Raw genomic sequence first — 22907 nt, 5'->3', positions numbered from 1 at the left:
AGGAAAAGGATAGTACAGAAAAAAATATATGCAGAAATAATGGCTGGAAACGTACCAAATTTGGTGAAAGACATAAATTTATAGATTTTTTTTAAGGAGGAAATTATATTTAATTTTTAAAAGCCAGCATAACACATATCAAAATCTGACCCAAAAAAAATTGTACCAAAATGGAATAGCATGCAAATTTCATACATTAAGATTTTAGCAAAAATATCAATTAAATTATAAACAATGGAGTTAGATAGTACAATGAAAGAATAATACACCACAACCAAATAGAGTTCATTCCAAAAAATGATAAAATAGTCAATACATATTAATATAATCATAATAAGTTTAAAGGAAATAAATTATAAAATCTTGTTAGATACTAAAAGGCACTTTACAAAATGCATAATTTATTCCAAATATTAATGAGTAATGAGAGATAAGAGATACATAATGATTCAAACTAATAAAGCTGGTGGAAAATCAGGAAAGTAAAATGTTCCAGAATCCAAGTGAAGAAACTATTTTAGGAAGGGAGTGATCCGCTCTGTTGAATGTTGCTGAGATTCATGTAAAATAAAAAAATAAAAAAGAATCACTGGAGTTGATGGTGTGGAAGTCATTGGTGAAACTGATAAACCTGTTTTTTGGTGACAGTAAATTTTTATTGAACTGTTCCTTTAAAAAGTGAAAGAGGGAAAAGTGGAGTCAGCGAGCATGGACAATCTTTTGGAAGAATTTTACCATAAAGGCAAACAGGAAAATGGGGTCATAAGAAAAAACATAGTATATATCGGGTTTGGTACTATCCAAGGTTTCAGACATCCACTGGAGGTCTTGGAGCACATCCCCCAGTGGAGACACAGATAAGGAGGGACTACTCTACTCTTCCTTCCATCACTTTATAAGACAAACTTATCTCCTTACTGTTGCTTAAACTTACCAGGGATGCTCACATCTCATGCCCTTTTTTGTACTTGCTACCTTAGCCCAGAATGTTATTCCCATGTCATCACCTCATCTAAAATCAACCACCATACCCCAAAATTTGCTATCCCCCTTCCCCACTTTTATTCCATTCCATTTATCACAATCTAACATATTATCTCTTATTTAGTTTCCTTGCTTACTTTCTGTCTCCCCCAATAGCCCATAAGCTCCACAATGGCAATGATTTTGTTTACTTCATTGACTAATATATCCCCAGCAACTATAAGTGATTCACATTTTTTTTTTGAGGGAGGGAGGGAGGGGGAGAGAGAGGGGCGGAGGAGGGAGAGGGAGAGAGAGAGGGGAATAAGGAAAGAAGTTAACAAAGAAATACATGGACCTCTAAAAGCTTTGCTGAAACTGAGGAAGACATAGCTTTATTTCTAGAATAATATGATATACTTTTATGTAAAGGTTTAACATCTAACAAAATATCCTATTTTTGAAAAAGAAAAAAAGAAGTGTTCATTAGACATGAAGAAACTTCTAGATGACATACAAAACCACTCCAGGAATGATTCATTTCAGCTGTTCCACGTTCAGTCCTCATTTAACCCTCTGAGCCATTCCTTAAAAATAGTTCTCCCAAGAGTTTTGTGTAGTTTTAAATGTAGTACACAAGTTCCAATGAGAATTAGAGCTGAGGCTATTTAGCCAGTCATGGGGAAGGCTGCGAAATATCTCTCTCGTCTCCCTTTCATCTGCATTGAACCAGGACGATGGCTTCCTTTAAAGATGTTCATGACATTCTCTTAGAAAAAGTGCTAGCTGTTTACCTGAAGCCAGGTCTCACGGGAACTCCTTAGCCTTGCCATCTCAGGCACCACAGGGAAGTCCGCTGAGGATGGACACCTGGGAGACCTGATTCCCACAGAGGACCCGTGTATCTTTCCAGCACAGAGAGCAGCAAGGGGTCTGACTCCAATGACCTTCCCGGCTCCGCATCAGTGGTGTAGCGTGCATAACCGGTAGCTCCAAGAACACGGCCTGCCCCGCTGGGGCAGCCTGTTTACCCATAAATTTCCAGATTTAAGGAGTTCAGTGAACCTCAAACAGATAAACTTAAAGCAAACCACACTAGATAGATCATACGCAAACTGCTAAAAATCAAAGATGAAGAAAAAAACCTTGAAAACACCAGAAAAAAAACAACTCATTCCATATAAGGGAACAACATTTCTAATTTGATGAGGAAATGGAGCCACTAAGAAAGAGGTTTAGTATTCACACCATCTTAGTCAGTGGCAGAGGTAGGATTCAGACTCAGGCAGTTTGGCAACAGATCCTTTGCTCTTATTCAGTAATGTACGCTGCCTTACTAATAAAATACTATGCATTCATTAAAAATGAAAATATAAACAGAATTACTAATGTGGAAAGACATTTCTCATCTATTGTTGAATAAACAAGACACAGAACAGTACTATAGATGTTTTCCTTTTTAAGAAAATATCTGATGTGTAACATTTATATGAACAGAAGAGTATGTATCCCCCACATGTTATCTGTGGAGAAATTTTGAATGCTTGCTTATTTTCTAAGTTTTCTTAAATGATTACATACTTTTAAAAAGCTACAAAGGTGTGTGTCAGACTACAATCGAATGATTTTTCTTTCTTTTTCCTTTTAATTTGTAAGGAGAAAACACAACAATTCCAGTCTTATTTGATCAAGGAATGGGCGATTCCACTTTTGAGTTCCATTCTATTCTAAGTTACGGAGTTCAGTCTTCGTAAGTATCTAAATCGTTAAGAGAAGTTTGTAAATGGTTGTAAAAACAGCAGAGAACAATCCTTCCTTGCTTCTATCCTTCCTCCTTGCCTCCTTCCTACTTTATTTGTAAAATTGTTTCTATATACCATTTTTATCTTGTTTCTCCTAAGAATTTTATTTGTATTAATAAAATTAAGTGGTTTGAGAGTAATATGTATTAGGGTGAACCATACCTATAATTAACTGTTTTTGACCAACAAAATGCCATTTCTATGTAGTCCAACCTACAAGAAGAGCAGAATTTAAGAGACTTCAGTTAAAGCCACATCTAACTTGTTCTGTCACTTCTGAAAAGCCTCAGGTCATCGCCCCCTGTCTCCCAATTCATTTTTCTTGTTTGTGAAATTGAGACAGTGACCTCCTACTTTACCTCATAAGATAATTGGAAAGATAATTTATGTGAAGACACTTGGAAAAATATAATGTATCTAAATCAAATACTATTATTTAATGACTATTACCAGAGGTAAATTTTCCAGTTGTGATCCTTGTTTATGTTATGTATCTCATTGCTACTGAAAATACTTGTCACTTATTAAAACTGGAAGTTCAGGAAACCAGAAATTATCCCTCCAAGTACACACACACACATAACACAAAAGTACTTCTTGGTCCCTTTTCCCAGACACTAACACTTGTTAGGTCAGAACTTTTTCCTTTGACTTTTATTCCTTCTCTGTCCAGTGTTTCCCTTAATTTGGACCTGAACCCTTTTCTGCTGCAATCATTTACTGCATCTTTCACAGGAAGTGAAGTTATATGGGCCATTATCATTGCTTTCATTTTTTATTTCTTTTAACTTTTTTTTTTTAATTAAATTTTTTGGGGGTGATAATGGTTAGTAGAGTTACATAGCCTTCAAATGTAACCATTACCATTTCATAAGAGATATATTTATACTTATAGGAGACACAGTTCTGCCTTTTCCATTTTTTCTTAATGAATAAATCTTCTGCAGAGGCTCTAATCTAATCTCTTAACTTGACAAAAAGCAGTTTACTTTGTCAAAGAGTTAAATTGTTTGTTTCTTTTTTCTTTTTTTTTTTTTTAACTGAGCCACCCTGCCACCTGTTGGCAGCTCAGCTCGGGCTGGGAATCGAACCAGCGACCTTTTTGCTCAGAGCTCACACTCTTGAGTGTGCTCTTAACCAACTGAGCCACTCGGCCGGCCCTAATTTGTTTGTGTCAATACATAATTAGACTTATCAGCAGGTAGCCCCTTTTACTAAATCATTACATAAATTTTTCCTGTTTTATTTTTAGGATAAAATATTCTAACAGCATCAAGGAAATGGTCATTCTCTTTGCCACAACAATTTATAGAATTGGACTGAAAGTGCCTCCTGATGAAATGGATCCTCGAATCCCCTTGATGACCTGGAGCACATGTGCTTTCACTATCCAGGCAATTGGTAAAGCCTATAAGAGAAGTGGTTTGTAGGTTTCAAAGAAACAGAATTAACATTGATCAACTAAAATGTATTCCTTTTTTTTTCCCCTAATGGTTCCAAATAGTTTGACCTGTTTGATAACTGTTAGTATTTCAGTAGATTAGTGTTGCCTGATGCCTTTTAGTCTGAGAATTTTTTATATTGATCTCTTTTTAACTATAATAACTACAATAAGGCCACATGCAACATAGCTAAAAATATATGAAGCAAGCTAGATTCAAAATGTGGCAGGTTTATAACACTAGAAGATAAAGAAAGGTAAAGGAAGAAGAAGAATCATCCCAGAAAGTTTCTGTAATTTTTATTTCTTTTACACTTTGAGAGAAAAAGAAAGGGAAACCAAAGTCACCCAAATTGGGAAAGGAAGACTGAGGTGGTCAGGAGAGACAGATTAGCAGGTGGAAACTAACCAAGTCTGAAAGGACGCCTACTGTAGAATTACCTGCCATATTGAAAGCTTCCTATAGAAAAATGCAGCAATCAAATCAACATGTTGTACACCTTAAACTTACACAATATTATACATCAGGTATACCTCAGTAAAGCAGAGGGAGGGGGGATGGAGGGAAGAAAAGTATAGCAGTGAAGAATCGCTTAGATTTTTAAATTATCATATTTGCTCGTTACAGCCATGAGGTACACACTACTATATGAAAAAGAATAATAACTAATTATTTTATATTATCTTTATCCAAACCAGTTTCAATCTTTCTTTCCAACATATATTTTTAGTAGTTGTTTTTAATGGAGCCTACCACATTTTCTTCATTTAAAAATTTTTTTGTAACAAGACACTATTTGGTGATTTGAATTAAGTAGCATGAAGCCACTTCAGCATCAATCTCTATCAGCAGATTTTAGGAGTCACTTCCAAACCTGTCGGACCTAAATTCTGGGAACAGATAACATACAGGTTTATATTTACTAAGATTAAATAAAATGAGAAGTAACAATAGGTTTATATAAAATAAAATCTGACTTTTTATTGAAAACTTTCAATGCAGGTATTTTACACTTTACTATCTTTGGGAATACAAGCATTAGGAATCAAGAATTTATATTTAGACACTGAACATTAAAAAAAGGTCAGTTTTGTCATAAGAGAGATGAGAAATTCAGTAGCGAATAAGACTGAATCTTCACATGTGGTTCTTTAACCTATTAATTGGACTCTGATTAATAGTGTTACATCGTTTTCATTGTAGTGCTTTTTTTTTTTAAGATTTTTATTGGGGTGTGGTGCTTTTTGCATTCAGTGGACATAATGCTGTACTTTATTTCTAGTGCATAAGCTGCTAACTTATCTCATTCCCTGTGACTATGGTGAGACAGATATAGGAAGTGTTGGCATAGTTGGGAACAATCGTTGAAGAATCAAAACAGAGGGTCTTTTTATTATTTCCATTCAAAGATGGAAAAAGAAAATAGGAAATCAGCTTTCCCAACTCATAGAGATATCTGCTGCTAAGAATCAGTGGGTACAAAAAAAACAATAATTCAGCAATAAATACCCTAGCCAACAAAGCAGAATATATTTCTGAATCATTTTTTGGGGTATTTTCAATTTCATCTTTTTTCCTACAAATCTGTTCTAATTCTTTTTAAATAGTACCTATAAGAGTAATAAAGTTACTTGGATCTGTCTTGTGTATTATTTTTCAACACAATAGTTTATGACTTATATGTCAACTATAATTTATTTATTTTTTTTAGATTTTTTGGGGGGAATTGGGGGAAGGGGAACAGAAAAGTTGCTGTCCTTTTCTTCTTCAGTCTAATTGTGGAGGATGTTGCTTCACTGGCCCAAGTTGGCACCATCATTGTGCTCTTCCCGGGCGAGGCAGATCAGTCCCCGGCTTCTGGACGGCCGCTCACTGTGGCTGCTGGCTACACACGATAGCCCATGGCAACCCACAGGAGCTGCAGCCTACGCCATCGCCAGTGACTCATGACAGCCCAGCTCCAGGTTGAGCTGTTGTTCAGCATCTTAGCTGTAGAGAGCAGTGTCACTGGCCCTTATATGTGGGATCCGAACCTGGGGCCCTCTGGCGTCCCAAGCCAGCTGTTAACCAACGCGCCACTCGGCCGGCCCTCAAGTACAATTTTTAAAAAAGGTTGTGACCATATATAAAAATTACTTATTTAAATTTTTTTGCATAGAAGAGATGTTAAAAGGAGGAAAAATAAACCAGGATGCTTTGTTTTTCCCAAGTATTCTAGCTTGCTGCAGGGACTTTATTATTTATAGTAACAATTTGTAAATGATCTATATTTATTTTCACTCAAAAAACTGGACATTTTGGCATAGACTTAAACATGAAATTTGAAGCAGAAAAATGCAAATCTTGTGGTCAAAAATGTAATTAGTAAAAGGACATCTGATAGAAACCAAGTATACAATTGCAGTAGTATTCAGGATTTATTATTTTTGTTTTTCTTCTTCTTTGAGAAAACCTCTTGGCAGATGAAGGGAAACCTCTGTTTGGAGCACTTCAAAATAGACAGGTATGTATATTCCAACAGGGTACATGTCACTCCTGGTATGCTTTTTTTAGGACATCCACAGTTAGCTTATCATCTTAAAAATTCTTTGTTCACTCCTTTTCCAGTAAAAATTAGCAGAATTCTGTGTTTTGTTTTTAAAGGAGCTACTTCAGTCTGTCTCATAGGAGGCTGAATGGCCAATGTTGTACACTTTAGAGAGCTTACTCAATCTTGGTGGTTAAATGTAATTCACAGAGAGATTACAGGTGATACTGGTTAGTTTTGCTTCCCTTCTGTATTTATTGCCAAGTCAGAAACCCATATTTTTCTTTCTCACTAACTTTGCACCATCATAAATCATCATACTGAATTCAAGAATAAAACTAAGCCATGGCTCCTTGATGGGCATATCCCGGCACTACAGGACTATACTCCTGCTTCAAGCCTAAACCTCATAACACGTGGGCCCTCAAAACAGAACTGAGGAAGTGTGCTCAGTAGCCCGGTAAATACATAATGGGTAACCTAGGATTCCCTGGACCACCCGCCTCCATTACCCTCTTACTTTCCTGACAGCTGGAACAGGGGACGTGCAGTCCACAATGCGCTTCCCTTCAGTTCCCTTCCATCCGTTTGAGAAGTAGAAGCACTATTTCCTCAATCAGTGCTTTTCTGCCATCATTTTAGTATTTCTATTAATAAGTTTATTTGCACCAACCTCGATAGAATAAATTAGGCCAGACATTTGAGAAATTGTCTCTGGGTTAAATGAGTACTTAAATGAGAATTGAAATGATTGTAGCTTTAGTGCCTCTTTGTCATGGAAAAATCTGTTAAAAATTTGGTGAGGGCATAAAACTTTAAAATTATTAAAATGTTATAAATTGCAGGAATGCAAAGTATATAATAAGCCTGCAACTACTTCTTGCAGATTGGGATTGATTTTTACAGTGAATGACTTAGGTCTGTTTAATCTTTCCTTATCTTTTTATCTTCCCCTTTCTTACAATCTAGCATAATGGTCTGAAAGCATTAATGCAGTTTGCCATTGCACAGAGGATTACCTGTCCACAGGTTCTGATACAGAAACATCTGATTCGTCTCCTATCAGGTAGAGTCTTGTCTGAATTATTATTGTGTTATTATTACATGTCTTTTTCCATTGCATTTCTGGCAGTGTATTTCATTAGGAAACAACATACTGCACTAATTTTGAACACTGACAAAAAAACAAACAAACAAAACAAAGTTGCCCCTGTAATACCTGCAATTTTATTTTACAAATCAGGTATTTTACAGTGTTTTCAACTAATGTCCCTTACACCCATCTAGGGGCTTTATTGAACCAACTTCCACATCCTGGTTAGAAAAGGGAACGTTGACAACATGGATAGATCATTTAAAAATATGTTTAATTTTGCTGGCAAATCAAGGTCAAAGTCGTGTAAAATAATAGAAATGTAATAATCTCAGAATGCAGGTTTATGCATTTATGCTCTTTTCCTTGGGAAACAGGCAATAACAGTTGGTTTTCTCAGATGCTAACAAGCTAGAAATTAACAAAGCTCATATGGTGCTCTCAATGAATATAAAAATAAAAAAGGATTAGAGTTTACACAGCAGTAGAATGATTTGGCTTTGATTTTGGTTATCTGTGTTTCCATTGGGGCACTTGTATTACAGGAGCTCCTCTGCACCTAAACAGGACTGTTTATAAGTCTGTTTATTTGTTCATAAGTTCAAAATGTCACAGGTTGCAGGGCGGGGTTTAAGCTTGCACTTGCCAGTCACACAGTTTTTTTATGCTTGAAAACAAGACATAGTTTTCTTTTAGCTGATCTAGTGGGCATACCACCACCACCAAACTGACCAGCCTCTTGACCTTGAAAGTCTGTTGAGAAAGGTCACTTTCCTCCTTGTTAATCCCCACAAGCTTCTTAGGGAGCTCTTCCTGAGCAGCTTTCTGCTCACTTGATGATATTGTGATTCCATGGCTGCATCTAAGACTGCCACCTACATGGAATTTCATTAGAAATTCCACCATGATTAGCTTTTATATTTTCAAATTAACTTCCAGCTATCTCTTGAATTAACTTCACTCTAATAGGAATCTAATATTGATGTTGTTCTGCTAGCTATGCACTTAAATTTTTTTCCTTTTTAAAAAAATTTTTTTTTACCATTTACTTTTTCTGTTATTGGTCAGTTGCATAGGCCCAGAACTTTGCACATTTTACATGTGCCGGTCTTTGTTCTTAAGACCTCTTGCTATTGTTGAACAGTTTGTCCTATTTACATAGTATTTTGGTTTAGTTTTTAATTTTTTGGCATCTCTTTTCATTTCAGTCATAATTTATGATACCTTGTTTTACTAGCACTTCCAAATAGTCTCCCTCCTTTTGCACTTATCACACATTATGGGATTTATGATGTTTTAAATACCTCAAAATAAGAACCAAACAAGGAGACTATTTTACATCTATGTAAATATGTATTTTACATATGCTAGGGACTAAAATAATAGAGCATAATCTCTAATTAGCAGTAACTAACAGAATTGATGTGCTTTTGCTCTGTAATGTAGCCATATGCTATATATAGAAGTTTGTCATGTGAAAATTTGTTAATAGGAGCATCTTTATTTGCAAGGTAATTGGGCTCTAAACTGTATATAGAGGTAGAAGCTGTGGACCTGCCATTATAAGGCTTATGACTGAATTAGAGAAGCAGAACCTCTTTGAAAACATACATTATAAGGTAGTCAAATGCCAAATGTGTGGCGAAAATATGTGCTTCAAGAATTGAGACACGGAAGAGATCACTATGGGGCTCTGCTGTTCTCTCCTCTAACAGGGTGGGATTTGCATTAAGCCTTGCAGGGAGGGTTCATAAGGATAAGTTGAGAGGAACAGAGACAGCATTCTAAGCACAGAGCACAATTTGAACAGAGATTGAAGAGGTAGGGAGGTGTGTGGCATGTTCAAACAGACAAGTTGATGGGAGTAGTGGTACCTGTAGCTAGAGAAACATGAAGTTGTTTTGATAAAAATAGAGGTCTTAAATACCCCAGTGAGAAGTTTAAATGTAATTCTTTATTTAGGTTATTAGGAATTTTTGAAATGTATTGGGCAATAGTATTCTAAGGTTAATTTGATATTGTACAGATTAGATTGGAAAAAGGAAAAATTAGAAGTAACATATAAATATCTGGATGTAGTAGCAGAAATTAGGTAAAGAATTGGGGTGGGATGGGAAGGGGCAAGATTTTAAACTAAAATGAATAACAATGATTGAAAGAAATAGAGAAGTCCACAATAGAGAACTGTTTTGTGTGAAAGCTAATGAATATTGTTTTAATATGTTGATTCTGCAGTAGCAATTGGACACAGTGCCAAGTATGTGCTAGGCACTATACAAGAATCTTTTTATATGATCTCATTTTTTCTAACCACCTTCCTTCAAAGAAATAATTATTTCTGTTTAGATGAGGAAACTGAGACAGAGAAGTTTTATGACTTGACTGAGGTCATAAAATCAGTAAGAGGTAGAACTAATATTTGAATCCAGCCCTGACCGTAAAGCCCCTGCTTTTCCCAGTATATCACATAAGCTTTGCTGAGATGTTTAATTTAGCATAAAGAGAAAGTTTCACTGATAAAAGGAATGAAAAAATGCATGCCAAAGTTAACTTTTGACTTCAAAGGAATTTTAAAATAATATATTCAACAGCCAGAAAAAAAAAAGTTTCACAACTGCCTGTAAGAAAAATTGATGAGAGGAAGAAAATTCCACTGGCAGAAAAGGTGATAGAATTCAGGACAAGGGATTAAGAGTTATTAAAATGTCCTGAAAGCAAAACAATTTGTAATGCTGAAAAGAAAATAAGATAAGTAGTGTCATGGACATGCTAACTGATATATCAGAAATATTACTGAAAATTTTTAATATGAGGATGTGAGAGCTAGAAACAGCAAGTGACTTGTCAGGAACACACAGCTGGTGAATGGCAAAGCCCTGTGATCACTTTAGTTTGTTGTATAAAGCCAATATTAATAATATTTATTGAATGGTTACTATATGCCAGGCTTGGGATAAATGCTTTAAATGCACATGTGAATGAACCTCCCAACAATCTTGTGTGTACTATAGACTTAGAGAAGTTAAGTCACTTGCCTGTAACAAACAGTCACAACCAGTACTGGAACCCATTTCTGACTCCAAAACCCATTCTCTTAACTGATGCTTTTTGTTTAGACTCTTGGATTTGGAGTTAAGAAATTGACCTAATCTGAAAAAAATTTTCCTCCCTCATTTTTAAAAATAAAAGCTTTATTGAAATATAATTGATTCCCTCATATATACATATATATATATATATATATATATATATATATATATATATATATGCACACACATATACAACCCTTACTGTTGTTTTGAATTCTTGATTTCACTTCCTTGTTACATGCTCCCTGCTCCTCACCCCAAATTTATTCACATATTTTATGTATCATGAAACATTTAGAAATGTGTAGTTATGAAGGGGGGGAGTGGTAGAGAACATTCTATAAAAGAGATTCTTATTCATTCAGTAAATATTTTTTGAACAACCTCTATTTGAGTTATCCTAGTTTAGTTACCTTTTCCTTCTATATCTTTCAACTTTTAAATTTTGTCCAAGGCCTCCTAAGAGCCTTTTCTCAGTTTATGTTTAATCCTCCGTCAGGCACAACTCATCTCACAGATTCATTGCACACAAATTTTCAAATATCTAACAGTTAACTTAAGTATTGTAACTTATCGCTTCTGTATCTTTCCCCTCTACCGTAACCTATTGCCAGTTGTGTTTGTTACTTGATACAGTAAAGACGTATTTCATAGTGGCATTTTTGTGTGCAATAAATCTGTGAGATCAGTTGTGCCCAACGGAGGGTTAATTATGTTTCCATATCTTAAAAGTGTGATGTACCAATTTACCAGTTTATTTATATTTTTGTTTTAGATGTTTATATCTTGCATTATATTTAACTGTTTTGCTATCCCCATTATATTTTTGTTTTAGGTGTTTATATCTTGCATTATATTTAACTGCATTGCCTTCTTACTGACTGAATTACATTTATTTATTTGTTTACTTATTTATTTATTTTAGTTGTTCTTCCTAACCTAAAATCAGAGGATACACCCTGCCTTCTATCTATAGATCTATTTCATGTTTTGGTAAGTGTTTAATAAAATTTTATTAAAAGGCACTAAAGTTTATAATTTCATGTGTTTTCCTTATTTAAATTCATGCTCTTTGTTCAGGATTATAAATTACTAGTGTTCAAACTGTGAAGTTGTCTCTTTTGTCCATTTTGTTGACAAATAGATACAGATTTGACTAAGACCATCAAAATCACTTTAAAAATAAAAGCACATTTATTCTTTACTTTGTAATAGGTCTTGTCCTAGTTGATTATATTTAGTTGGTGTCTATACAGGCAAACATTTTCAAATATATTCGGTTGTCATTAAAGTCATGACGTATTTTTCTGTTTTTCATTGTAAAAATGCGTCATGACTTTTCCGACAACCCAATATAACGCTTTCCCCCTTCCCAGGCAGTGTAAGCTATCTTAAAATCATTAATTATTTGGTGATAGGGACCCAGCCTTGGACACAAATAGGCTTCCCCCAAACACCTATGGATGGGTGGCAACTGTTTTGTGAGTTTCTTTCCCAACTTTTCCATCCCTGTGATGGTCCCATTCTTTCAAAACAAGTTCTCTACAGAGAGCAGTGGTGAGATTAGGAGCATCGAGTTTGTGGATGCAGAGTTAGCTAGTATCCTCATCCCTCATTATCCAGGCTTTTACCCGGTGGTTGTCAACCTTGTTTTTTGGAACCTCTTGGAGGAACTTTGAAAAGAATGCTAGTAAACCGGGCCCTGACTTTTGAGATTCTGATTTGGTTGGACTCGGTATATCATCAGTGTTATTTTAAGAGCTCCCCAAGTGATCTTAAAGTTGAATCACCTGAATCCTGTAGGGTTGAGACCACTACCTACAACTAGAATAAGTAGATCCAGCAAAGGGATAACCTGTTTGGTGGTGACTTTTGTCCTCTATTTATGGTCCATTATATTCTAATATAGTCTGTTGAATAATTTGGAAAAATGTGATGATATTTTTAAAAACTATACAAACAGTGCATCTGGTGCCCTTTATATTTAGTTATGAGATTAATTTGTCTTGATCTTTGTTGTTACCCATGTTGATGTCCATTTTCTTTCATAGGTAGGTGCTGTGTTAGCATTCCCATCCTTGTATTGGGATGACACTGTTGATCTGCAACCTTCATCAATTAGTTCTTCCTATAACCACCTTTATCTCTTCCATTTGATCACCATGGCACACATGCTTCAGATACTTCTTACCATAGACACAGGTAAAGTTCCCATCAGTTGTTAACTGTAAATAACATTTACCTATTATTTATTGGCAAAATTAATGTTGCTTGTGATTAATCATATATTGGTAAGTTCTGTATTATCTCTTGAAACAAAAGGATCATTCTTTTGTTTCTTTATGGATGCTGTTTAAATATATAATTAGAAATTATTTTATAATAAATATTTATTGAATATCCATGTTTAGGAAGGCTATGATTCTCTCCTGTTTGTTTCTCCAGCTAATATGCTGATGAACAAAATTTGCATAACAGTTTTAACATCAACATCACCTACTTAGATTGAGAACAAGGGAAAGAAAGAACCTCACTTGAGTTAACATTGTTTATTGTCCTGGAACCATGAAATTGAGGTGTAATTTATAAATTGAATAGAAAATTTGTAGATTTATCTTTCAGAATTTCTTTTTCAGGTCTCCCCCTTGCTCCAGTTCAAGAAGAGAGTGAAGAGGCCCGTTCTGCATCTTCTTTTTTGGCAGAAGTTTCTCAATATACAAGTGGGTGAGTAGCAGTCCATTAATCTAATCTATTTCAGTATTGTTGTAATAATTCTACACCTTTGTTCAGTTGTTTAGCAGTATAGCTTTTGGACCATTTTAATTCCAGTTTTTAATAATGCGTTAAGGGCTTTTGGAATAACAGCTAGCCGTTCATTTGTTTCTAAGACAAACAAGTTTTGGCACATTTTCACTCTTATAGACTGTTGTGGGAATATAGGCAAAGGATGATAGAATTTTAACAAATGGCAGCATTGAAAGTTTAAGTAAATGTAGAAAATAGGAAATAGGTTGTCCTTTTAAAACGATCTATACAGTTAGTGCACTTAACTAATTAGGGGTTTTTTAAAGCTGAGTAATAATATCTGAAATATATTGGCAATGCAGAGGTTAAAACCAAAAGTACAATAGGAGTGATCTGCTTAGCTTTACCTGCTGCCAAGTTCTCCTTTGTTTTCATCTTCTTCATAATATTTTTTTTACTTCAGGTACTAAGTGTGTGTATGTTTGTGTTTATGTTAATAGATTTCATTTTTTAGGGCTCTTTTATTATAGGTTTACAGAAAAATTGAACAGAAAATACAGCGTTCCCATTTATTCCTCTCCCCCACCAATTTCTCCTATTATTATTTTATTTTTTAATTTTTTTGGTGAAAGAGCAGTTTATTAGAAGAGATTGTATGCTTCAAGGAAATAGAAGCTGGCCCGAGCAGTAGAGAATGGCTCAAGGGCCATTATTAGAAGAGAAAGTACACTCCAAAGAGTTTGGAGCGGGCCGAGCAAAAGAAGGAGCTCAAAAGGCCCAATTTCTGCTATCGTTAACATCTTGCATTAGTGTGGTATGTTTGTTAAAGTTGATAAACCAATATTGATACATGGTTATTAACTAAAGTCCATAGTTTACTTTAGGGTTTACTCTTTGTGTCTTACCATTACAGTATCATTTACAATAGTTTTACCCCCCTACACATCACCAGTTAATTTTAATACAGAAATCAGGAAAGTATTAATTATTTTTTAGCTAACTTAACTACTTTGGTTAGTTACTGATAAATGTATCTGCTCCACATTTCATTGTAAGGGTTAAGAAAATGAAGAAAGTAGTTCTTTGTCTTAAAAATTTATAGTGTAAAGATGCAGGATTTGTCATTTTCTTTAGGAAACTATTAGGAGATTTAAAGACTGAAGCTGTGGCTAGTTAAATACTTTGTTTTAAATGTTTAAAAATTAAATGGATAAAAAACTACTTAAATGCTTAGCTATGTTTTTGAAAGGGGATGTGTTTAAAATCCAGGGTTTTAGTCTGATCAGTATTCTGTTTTCTTGGAATTATTGCCTCTTAGCTGTGTTGGATGTGGTATTCCTGGCTGGTATTTGTGGGTCTCATTGAAGAATGGCATCACCCCTTATCTTCGCTGTGCTGCATTGTTTTTCCACTATTTACTTGGAGTAACGCCACCTGAAGATCTGTTTACCAGTAAGTAGGAGAATGAAATCAGAGTAGTAAATGAGACAGCGTTTTTTTTACCTTCAGCCTCAAGAATACAAGATGAGAGTAGGCAAAACCAATTCTCCATTCCCCACCTCTTTCATCAGTGTTCACTCCAACATATGTGCTCCTGCTCAGGTGTAGGTTAAAGGTTAGGTCAAAAACCAGGTTAGTCTCATAATTTACAAAACCTACTTGTGGCTCCTCTCTATCACTATTTAATGACTGTGCTAAGCTCATAAAATATCTGCATGCAGAATATAGCTGACAGGGTATACAAGAAATTAGAAACATCGATTACCTTTAGGGAAAAGAAGCGTTTGCCTAAGTAGAAGGAAAACTTTACTTTATACTCTGTCATTTGAATTTTGAACATATGACTATATTATAAAAATTAAAATGCGGCTGGGAAAGACCTATCAAACCAAGACCATGTATATTTAACAGAGTCCATTTCTTTCCCTTTACTTGCCTTAAATGTAGATCAAAGTAGAGAAGGCTTCCTTGTGGCTTTGTATGGGTAAAAAACAGAACACTTGGATGATTTTTGAAGTCACCAAAATTGCTCATAAATCCTTTCTTTTGTCCTTTGAGATTAAACTGACCAGGTCACTTTACTGGCTACCAGCTTCTTCTTCTCGAACTCAGTTCAATAGTGTTTATTGGACCCAAGTTTGTCCTGATTCTATGTAGAATAGGATGCTACTTTCCAGGTAGTTACCAATACAGATCTATCATTTGCATTTTTAAAAAGTAATGTATTTATCTAGTCAGTGCTATAACATGGCAGTTCAAGTCCTTTCTTTTATTGGGAGGAGACCAAGTATAAACATACAGATAAATATAATGTCAAATGGTGATTAAGTGCTGCAAAGAACAATAAAGCAGGTCATGGGAATAGGGAATGCTGGAGCCAGAGTGGGTAATTCTTTCAGATAGTCATGGAAGACTTCTCTGTGAGGAGACATTGAGCAAAGAAACATTGAAAAAAAGAGATAGGGTTGAACTGGGCAGAAAGGTGAAGGAAGAATATTTCTAAGCAGAAGGAGCAATAAAATGCAAAGGCTTTGCTTGATATAGTCAAAGAACCATAGAGATGAGTGTGGCTGAAGCATAATGAACAGGTGGAGGGTGGTAGGCGGTGAGGTCCAGGAGGCAGCCGGGGCAGATCACGTAAGGGCTTGTGTGCTACAATAAAGAGTTTGTATTTCATATCGTGTGGTGGTTTGACATTGGAGACATCTGATCAGGAGAGTGACTCAATCAGATTTATGTTTTTAAAGGATCACTGTAGCTTATTTGCCACCCACAGTTTTATAGAGTACAAGATATTCTCTCTATATATAGAAATGAACATACACAATGAAAACAGTCTATTACAGGTTGGCCAGGTAAGAGTAATGTGCTTATTGAATGTGTTTCTGTTCTCTTGCAGACTCTGCAGAAGGAGAGTATAGTGCGCTCTGTAGCTATCTATCTTTACCCACAAATTTATTCCTACTTTTCCAAGAGTATTGGCATACTGTAAAGCCCCTGCTCCAGAGGTACTATGAGCATAAAATACCATTGTTGGGTTATTACACGGTTTGGAAATTTTAAATTAAAATTACTTGCTTAGCTTTTAAATTTATTAGCATTGATTAAAGGGGTTGGCAAAAATATAGGAGATTTCTAATTCACAAATTTAAGGAACTGGGGATAAGACTAACAGCCATGGGCAGTGGAGTTTCTACTTGTCCCACCGTGACTACCATTCATTGTGCTTGTTTCCCCCACAGCTGCTGTCTTATCATCCCAGTTTTAAATTGTGGGTGGGAGGGGAGGTGGCAGTAAAAGTTCATGTTGTCAGCAGCTGTAAAGTCACAATTAAGTATCAGTAGAACCCGAGTTGGGGCTATATCCAAAACAGTAGCACATCTTACATGGTAGCACACATCTCAGGAGGGGGACTGAGGAGGGGAAAAAAGAGTCATTTGGTAGATCAAGATGGATCAGTTAAACTCCCCAGGGAGAAGTGTGTCTTTCTCTCAGAAAAACTTTTTTCTACCCCATTGCTTATTGGCCCTCCTGATCACTCGCCACCTTCCTAACCTCCATTCTCCTTACCCTTATTTTTGCTGCCACAATTTTCCATCATTTTTATAATCAGTTCTCACTGTGTTACTCTTCCATTATCCGTTATGACTTCCTTTAGCCTCTTCAGTTTTCTGCCTTTTTCTTTAATCAATGTTTTTTCCAATGTGCCCATGTCAGGATTTGTGTGTCTGGCTGTTTTTTGTCACCATTCTCTGTGCTCTCATCTCTTCACTTAGGTTCTTTTCTGTGTTTCCTCGTTTCCCACAAGGTATTCTGATCTCCAGTGTGATAAAAATGAATCAAAATGGATCAGAAAAATCACTATCATGCTTTGTGTTGAGTACAATCACAGTAGTTTATACTAATTTTACTTTTGTGTTCTTGGAATCCATATGTTTTGAACTTGCTATTCTAGTTTAGTCAAGTGATAAAAATTCAAACTTTGAAACAGAAGTACCACTCCTGTCCCTGCTTGCCTCAAAGCCTTTCCTCATCCTATGCTCCCTAGACCTCTGCAGGCTTTCCCAGTCTCCCTCCCCTTGTCAGTGGGAGGCACTGGCAGGAGACTGGAGGCCAGGAGGATGTGAGAAGGCTGAGTGTTAGACGGCCTCTGTCTGCCTTGTGGGGCATCTCTGGCAGTGACTGTAGCTATTCGCTGGTTCCAGTTCCCACCAGACAAGGCTGCTGTGGTTCCACTATCAACCCATGAACCTAGCTCCTGGGCTCCAGTAATACCACTATTTCCTTTTGTTCCTCCAGCCTGGGAGGGTGGAAGCTTCCTGTTACTGGCTTATCTGTGGGTTGCCTTGCCTTTCTGTCTCCTGCTTGGCTTCTCAGCCCTTCCATTACCTTTATTACCAATTTCTGGTATTAAAACCCCTCTTGTTGAAGTACTCAGAATGGTTTTCTTTTTTCTAGTAGGACTTTGATTGATAAACTCTTTAAAAAAAGAAATTAATAAAAAGAGGAAAAAAATAAATAGGAAGACACAAAAAAGTAGGGGAGAAGAAAAGGGGCAAGATGTAAGCTAAAAGAAGTCTAGAAGAAGGAACATGGAAAGAAGGGACAGAATGATTTGGAGAGAATGGCTCTGTGAGGAATGGAATATTGTACTGAAGTTGTGATCACCTATTTGATTTTTCTCTTGCTCCTCCTATAGGTGGTGTGCAGATCCTGCCTTACTAAACTGTTTGAAGCAAAAAAGCACCATAGTCAGGTTGGTTTTACTTTTCAAACTCCCCCTCCCCCCAATCTACAAGTTGTGATTCTAAAAGTTTGTTGAGTGCGCTTTCTAGTCTGTCTTTTTCATTCTCACTCAGTACATTGTTTCCTACATTTCTGTTAGGTCTTTGTCAGAAATCAGATTCTTCCTACAATTGTTTTCTTCTTGAAATAGTTTTTTGCCACCAGCTCCTTTTCCTTAAACTAGTGCAAGCCTATTAAAAGGCCAAGGAAGAGATGGCATCTTGGAGCTATTGGTTTATTAAAGTCAGAGTGTGGTGACAGTACTCCTATAAGCCACCATTTTTCCTTTGAGAGTACAGTAAGATATGAATAGAACTGTTTCCTCCTCCTCTTCCCTTCCTGTCTATATGCTTAAAGACTAGCCAATAAAATTTTTCTTCAGCTCTTCTATCTCCCTTAAGTTATAGCTCAGTCAAAATCTACCTTCTCAAGGACCAATTCAAATATCACCTCCTCCCTGAAGCCTATCCTAATGTATCCTCTCGTGTGTTTGCATGTGTACCTGCCAGCACGCTGTACCCCTAAGCAGTAAACTGAACAAGGGCCAGAACTGCATGCTTAGCTTCTGTGTATCCCCTCCAGGACCTGACTTGTATTATGTACAATGTCTAACTTTTATTCTAATTGAATTCCATCAGTAAACAAGCAGAGGAGTTGACTGCCCAGCTTTAAATACTAACACCAGTACCATTTTTCTATGACTAAAGCAAACATTGTGAGACAGTGTACATTTGCCACCTTCTTTTCTCACCCCTTGAACTCTTTCACCTTCACTGTATATGTGCAAATGCTGTCTACCCTTTAACTCGGTTTTAGTGATTTAGAGGTTATAGATTCAGCTCTTGTGCCCAGATGCAGTAGTATTCACATCACCAAGAAAAGAAAGATCTTAGAGTAAAGAGAAAAGTTTAAAAGATGAGTACATATTTTAGAACTGTTAATCTCATACCATTTTTCCTTTATTTCAATTCATTGTGTGCCTATTAGACATCTACAATTTCCCAAGTACTGAAGTACTCTGGGAGAGTTAAAAGACATAACACATACAGCTTTTGGTAATGGGTAATTTACAATCTAATTATTTACATAAACTCAAGACATAAGAATAAAGTATAATAGGGCCGGCCGAGTGGCGCATTGGTTAAGAGCTGGCTTGGGACGCAAGAGGGCCCCGGTTCGGATCCCACATATGAGGGCCAGTGACACTGCCCTCTACAGCTAAGATGCTGAACAACAGCTCAATCTGGACCTGGGCTGCTGTGACCGGCGACAGCGTAGGCTACAGCCCCTGCTGCAGTGGGTTGCCGTGGGCTACCGTGTGTAGCCAGCAGCCAGGGTGAGCTGCCAGCAGCCACTGTGAGCAGCCGTCCAGAAGCCGGCGACTGATCTGCCTCGCCCAGGAAGAGCGCAATGATGGTGCCAACTTGGGCCAGTGAAGCAACGTCCTCCACANCAGAAGCCGGCGACTGATCTGCCTCGCCCAGGAAGAGCGCAATGATGGTGCCAACTTGGGCCAGTGAAGCAACGTCCTCCACAACTAGACTGAACAACAAAAGGACAGCAACTTGTCTGTTCCCCTTTCCCCAATTCCCCAGCGCTGTTCCCATCCCCCAACTCCCCAATAAAAATCTTAAAAAAAAAAAAAAGAATAAAGTATAATAATATCTGGAATATACTATTAATGCTATAAAAATTTGAAGAATAAAAGATTCTTAATGACACAGTGTTAGTCCTAGTCTAATTTTTAGCTGAACATAGAAGGACTATAAAATTTAAATTCCTCAAGGTTTCAGAAGAGAATTCCATGTTATTCAGATGACCAAGGCATGCAAGCAAGGCTTTTGTTGTATCTAGTATGGTGAGAATGAAAAACATTTGCAAACATGTATCAAGTACTAAGTATATTGTTTCACTTCAATATCTTATTGAGTCCTCAACAACTCCATGAGATTCCTTGATACTATTACTCATATAACGTTTCTTAAATTAGCATGAGTCTTCTATGTTTCTTCCTCCCACCCCTCACGAAAATGTGTTATTAAATTGCTGGTGTACCTTATGATTGAGAAAATATTATATATTCATCCTCAGTTTACAGATCAGGAAATATAGGCTTAGGTTCAGTGACTTATTAGGTGTCAGAGAATTTAGGATTTGTGACCAGGTCCATCTGATTTCAAAGGCTGTGTACTTAACCACTACTTTATGTTACCTTCCTAGACAGTATGGATAGAAATCTAGCTGGAGCAATTTAGTCTTAGGAAATAGTGGCAAGGAAGCTAGCTGATGAAAGATTTTGAATTCTAGGCTGACAAATTTGGGTTTAATCCAATCAACAATGAGAATTACTATGGATCCTTTGTTATTTTTATGACATCCTTCTGTTGATCAGTTTTTGATCTGGGTTTATTTACTCATAAATAAAATTGCCTTTTAAATTACATTTTTAGGTATCCTAGAAAAAGAAATAGTTTGATAGAGCTTCCTGATGATTATAGCTTCCTCCTAAATCAAGCCTCTCATTTCAGGTAAGAATAAATACATATTTTAAACATTTTGAGCTTGCAATTGGCATAAAACACCAATAGCAAACTATGTGGACATTTTTAAAAGTGACCATTGAGCATCCTCTATAACAGTGATTGTCAATCTTTTTTTTTTTTGAGGTGAAAACCATATAACAGACAATTAACCATGATAAAGTGTATAATTAAGTGGCATTAGTATATTCACGATGTTGTGCAACCACCACCTCTCTAGTTTTCAGAACTTTTTCATCACCCCAGAGAAACACCTATACCCACTAAATAATCACTGCCCATCCTGCATTTTTCTGATCCCCTGGTAACCAATAATCTGCTTTCTGTCTCCATGGATTTGCCCATTCTGGATATATCATATAAAAGTAATCATACAATATATGACCTGTTACGTCTGGCTTCTTTCACTTAGCATAATGTTTCACCCAAATTGTAGCATGTATCAGTACTTCATTTCTTTCTTGGCTAAATCATATTCCATTGTATGTATATACCAGACTTTGTTTATTCATTCATCCATTAATGGGCATTTAACTTGTTTCCCCCTTTTGATTATTATGTATAATGCTACTGTAAACATTCATGTACAAGTTTCTATGTGGACATATATTTTCATTTCTTTTGGGTAACTTTAGCCAGGCATGGAATTGCTGGGTCATTATAATTCTTTTTTTGTTTGGGGAATTGGGGGAAGGGACCGGCCAAGTTGTTGTTCTTCAGTCTTAGTTGTGGAAGGCACCAGTCGCCATCTGGCCGCCGGTCGGCAGCTCGTGGCCTCTAAGCTCAAGGTGTTGTGTTCAATCTTAGTTGAGGGTGGGCGTAGCCACCATCCCATGTGGAGTCGAACCAGTAGCGTTGTTGTTAAGAGCACACGCTCTGTCCACTGAGCCATCCGGGCGGCAGCTCATCTCAAGGTACCGATTCAGTGTTAGTTGCAAGTGAGCGTAGCCTACCATAGAACAGGCAATCTTGTTATTAAACCAGCTGAGCTATCCTGACACCTGTTGGTAGCTCAGTGACAGCTCAGCTTGGACACAGCATCACTGGCCCATGTGGGAATCAAACCAGTGGCCCTGTTGCTCAGAGCTCGTGCTCCCAAGCCAACTCTTAACCAACTGAGCCCAACTGGCTAGCCCCTGGGTCATTATAATTCTATGTTTGACTTTTTGAGGAACTACTAAACTGTTTTCTACAACTGTACCATTTTACATTCCCACTATCAATGTACAAGGTCTTCTATATCTCCATGTCCTTGCCAACACTTACTTTCTGTTTTTTTAAAATAAAGCCATCCTAGTGGGTGTACAATAGTAGCTCATTGTGGTTTGATATACATTTCCTTAATGACCAGTGATGTGGACATCTTTTCATGTGCTTGTTGGACATTTGTATATGTTCTTTGGAGAAATGTCTGTTCAAGTCCTTTGTAAATTTTGTAATTGGACTGTTTTGTTGTTAAGTTGTAACAGTTCTTTATATATTCTGAATATTAAACCTTTATCAGATTTTTAATTTGCAAATATTTTATCCCATTCTATAGGTATGGTTTCATATTCTTGATAATGTCCTTTGAAGTATCAAAGTCCATTTTATCTATCTTTTTTCTTTAGTTGCTTGTGCTTTTCATGACAATACTAAGACTCCATTGCCAAATCTGAGGTCATGAAGATGTACTCCTGTGTTTTCTTCTAATAGTTTTATAGTTTTAGCTCTTATATGTAGGCTGTTGAATCCATTTTGAGTTAATTTTTGGAATAAGGAAGTCCAGCTTCATTCATTTTTTTAACTGGTCTCCTGTTGTCCTAGCACCATTTTTTTTTTTTTTTAAGATTTTTTTTATTGGGGAATTGGGGGGATGGGAACAGTGCTGGGGGATTGGGGAAGGGGAACAGACAAGTTGCTGTCGTTTTGTTCTTCAGTC

At 36.4% G+C, this 22907-nt stretch overlaps 1 protein-coding gene across 2 annotated transcripts in view; it reads left to right on the top strand.

Moving 5' to 3' along the window:
• Window positions 1-22907, top strand: part of UBR1 (ubiquitin protein ligase E3 component n-recognin 1) — a 119590-nt gene that overhangs the window by 85021 nt on the left and 11662 nt on the right. The window contains exons 34-44 of one of the 2 annotated variants that reach the window (XM_019645003.1): window positions 2620-2713; window positions 4018-4166; window positions 6655-6710; window positions 7704-7800; window positions 11842-11909; window positions 12968-13118; window positions 13553-13640; window positions 14980-15113; window positions 16561-16669; window positions 18361-18417; window positions 20897-20974. In XM_019645003.1, coding sequence (XP_019500548.1) covers window positions 2620-2713; window positions 4018-4166; window positions 6655-6710; window positions 7704-7800; window positions 11842-11909; window positions 12968-13118; window positions 13553-13640; window positions 14980-15113; window positions 16561-16669; window positions 18361-18417; window positions 20897-20974 — 1081 coding nt within the window. The remainder of the gene's footprint in view (window positions 1-2619; window positions 2714-4017; window positions 4167-6654; window positions 6711-7703; window positions 7801-11841; window positions 11910-12967; window positions 13119-13552; window positions 13641-14979; window positions 15114-16560; window positions 16670-18360; window positions 18418-20896; window positions 20975-22907) is intronic. The other variant, XM_019645004.1, reaches the window with a different exon arrangement.

Source organism: Hipposideros armiger, unplaced genomic scaffold, assembly GCF_001890085.2.
Source record: "Hipposideros armiger isolate ML-2016 unplaced genomic scaffold, ASM189008v1 scaffold_92, whole genome shotgun sequence".
Lineage (NCBI taxonomy): Eukaryota > Metazoa > Chordata > Mammalia > Chiroptera > Hipposideridae > Hipposideros > Hipposideros armiger.
This window is presented reverse-complemented; position numbering and strand designations above follow the sequence as displayed.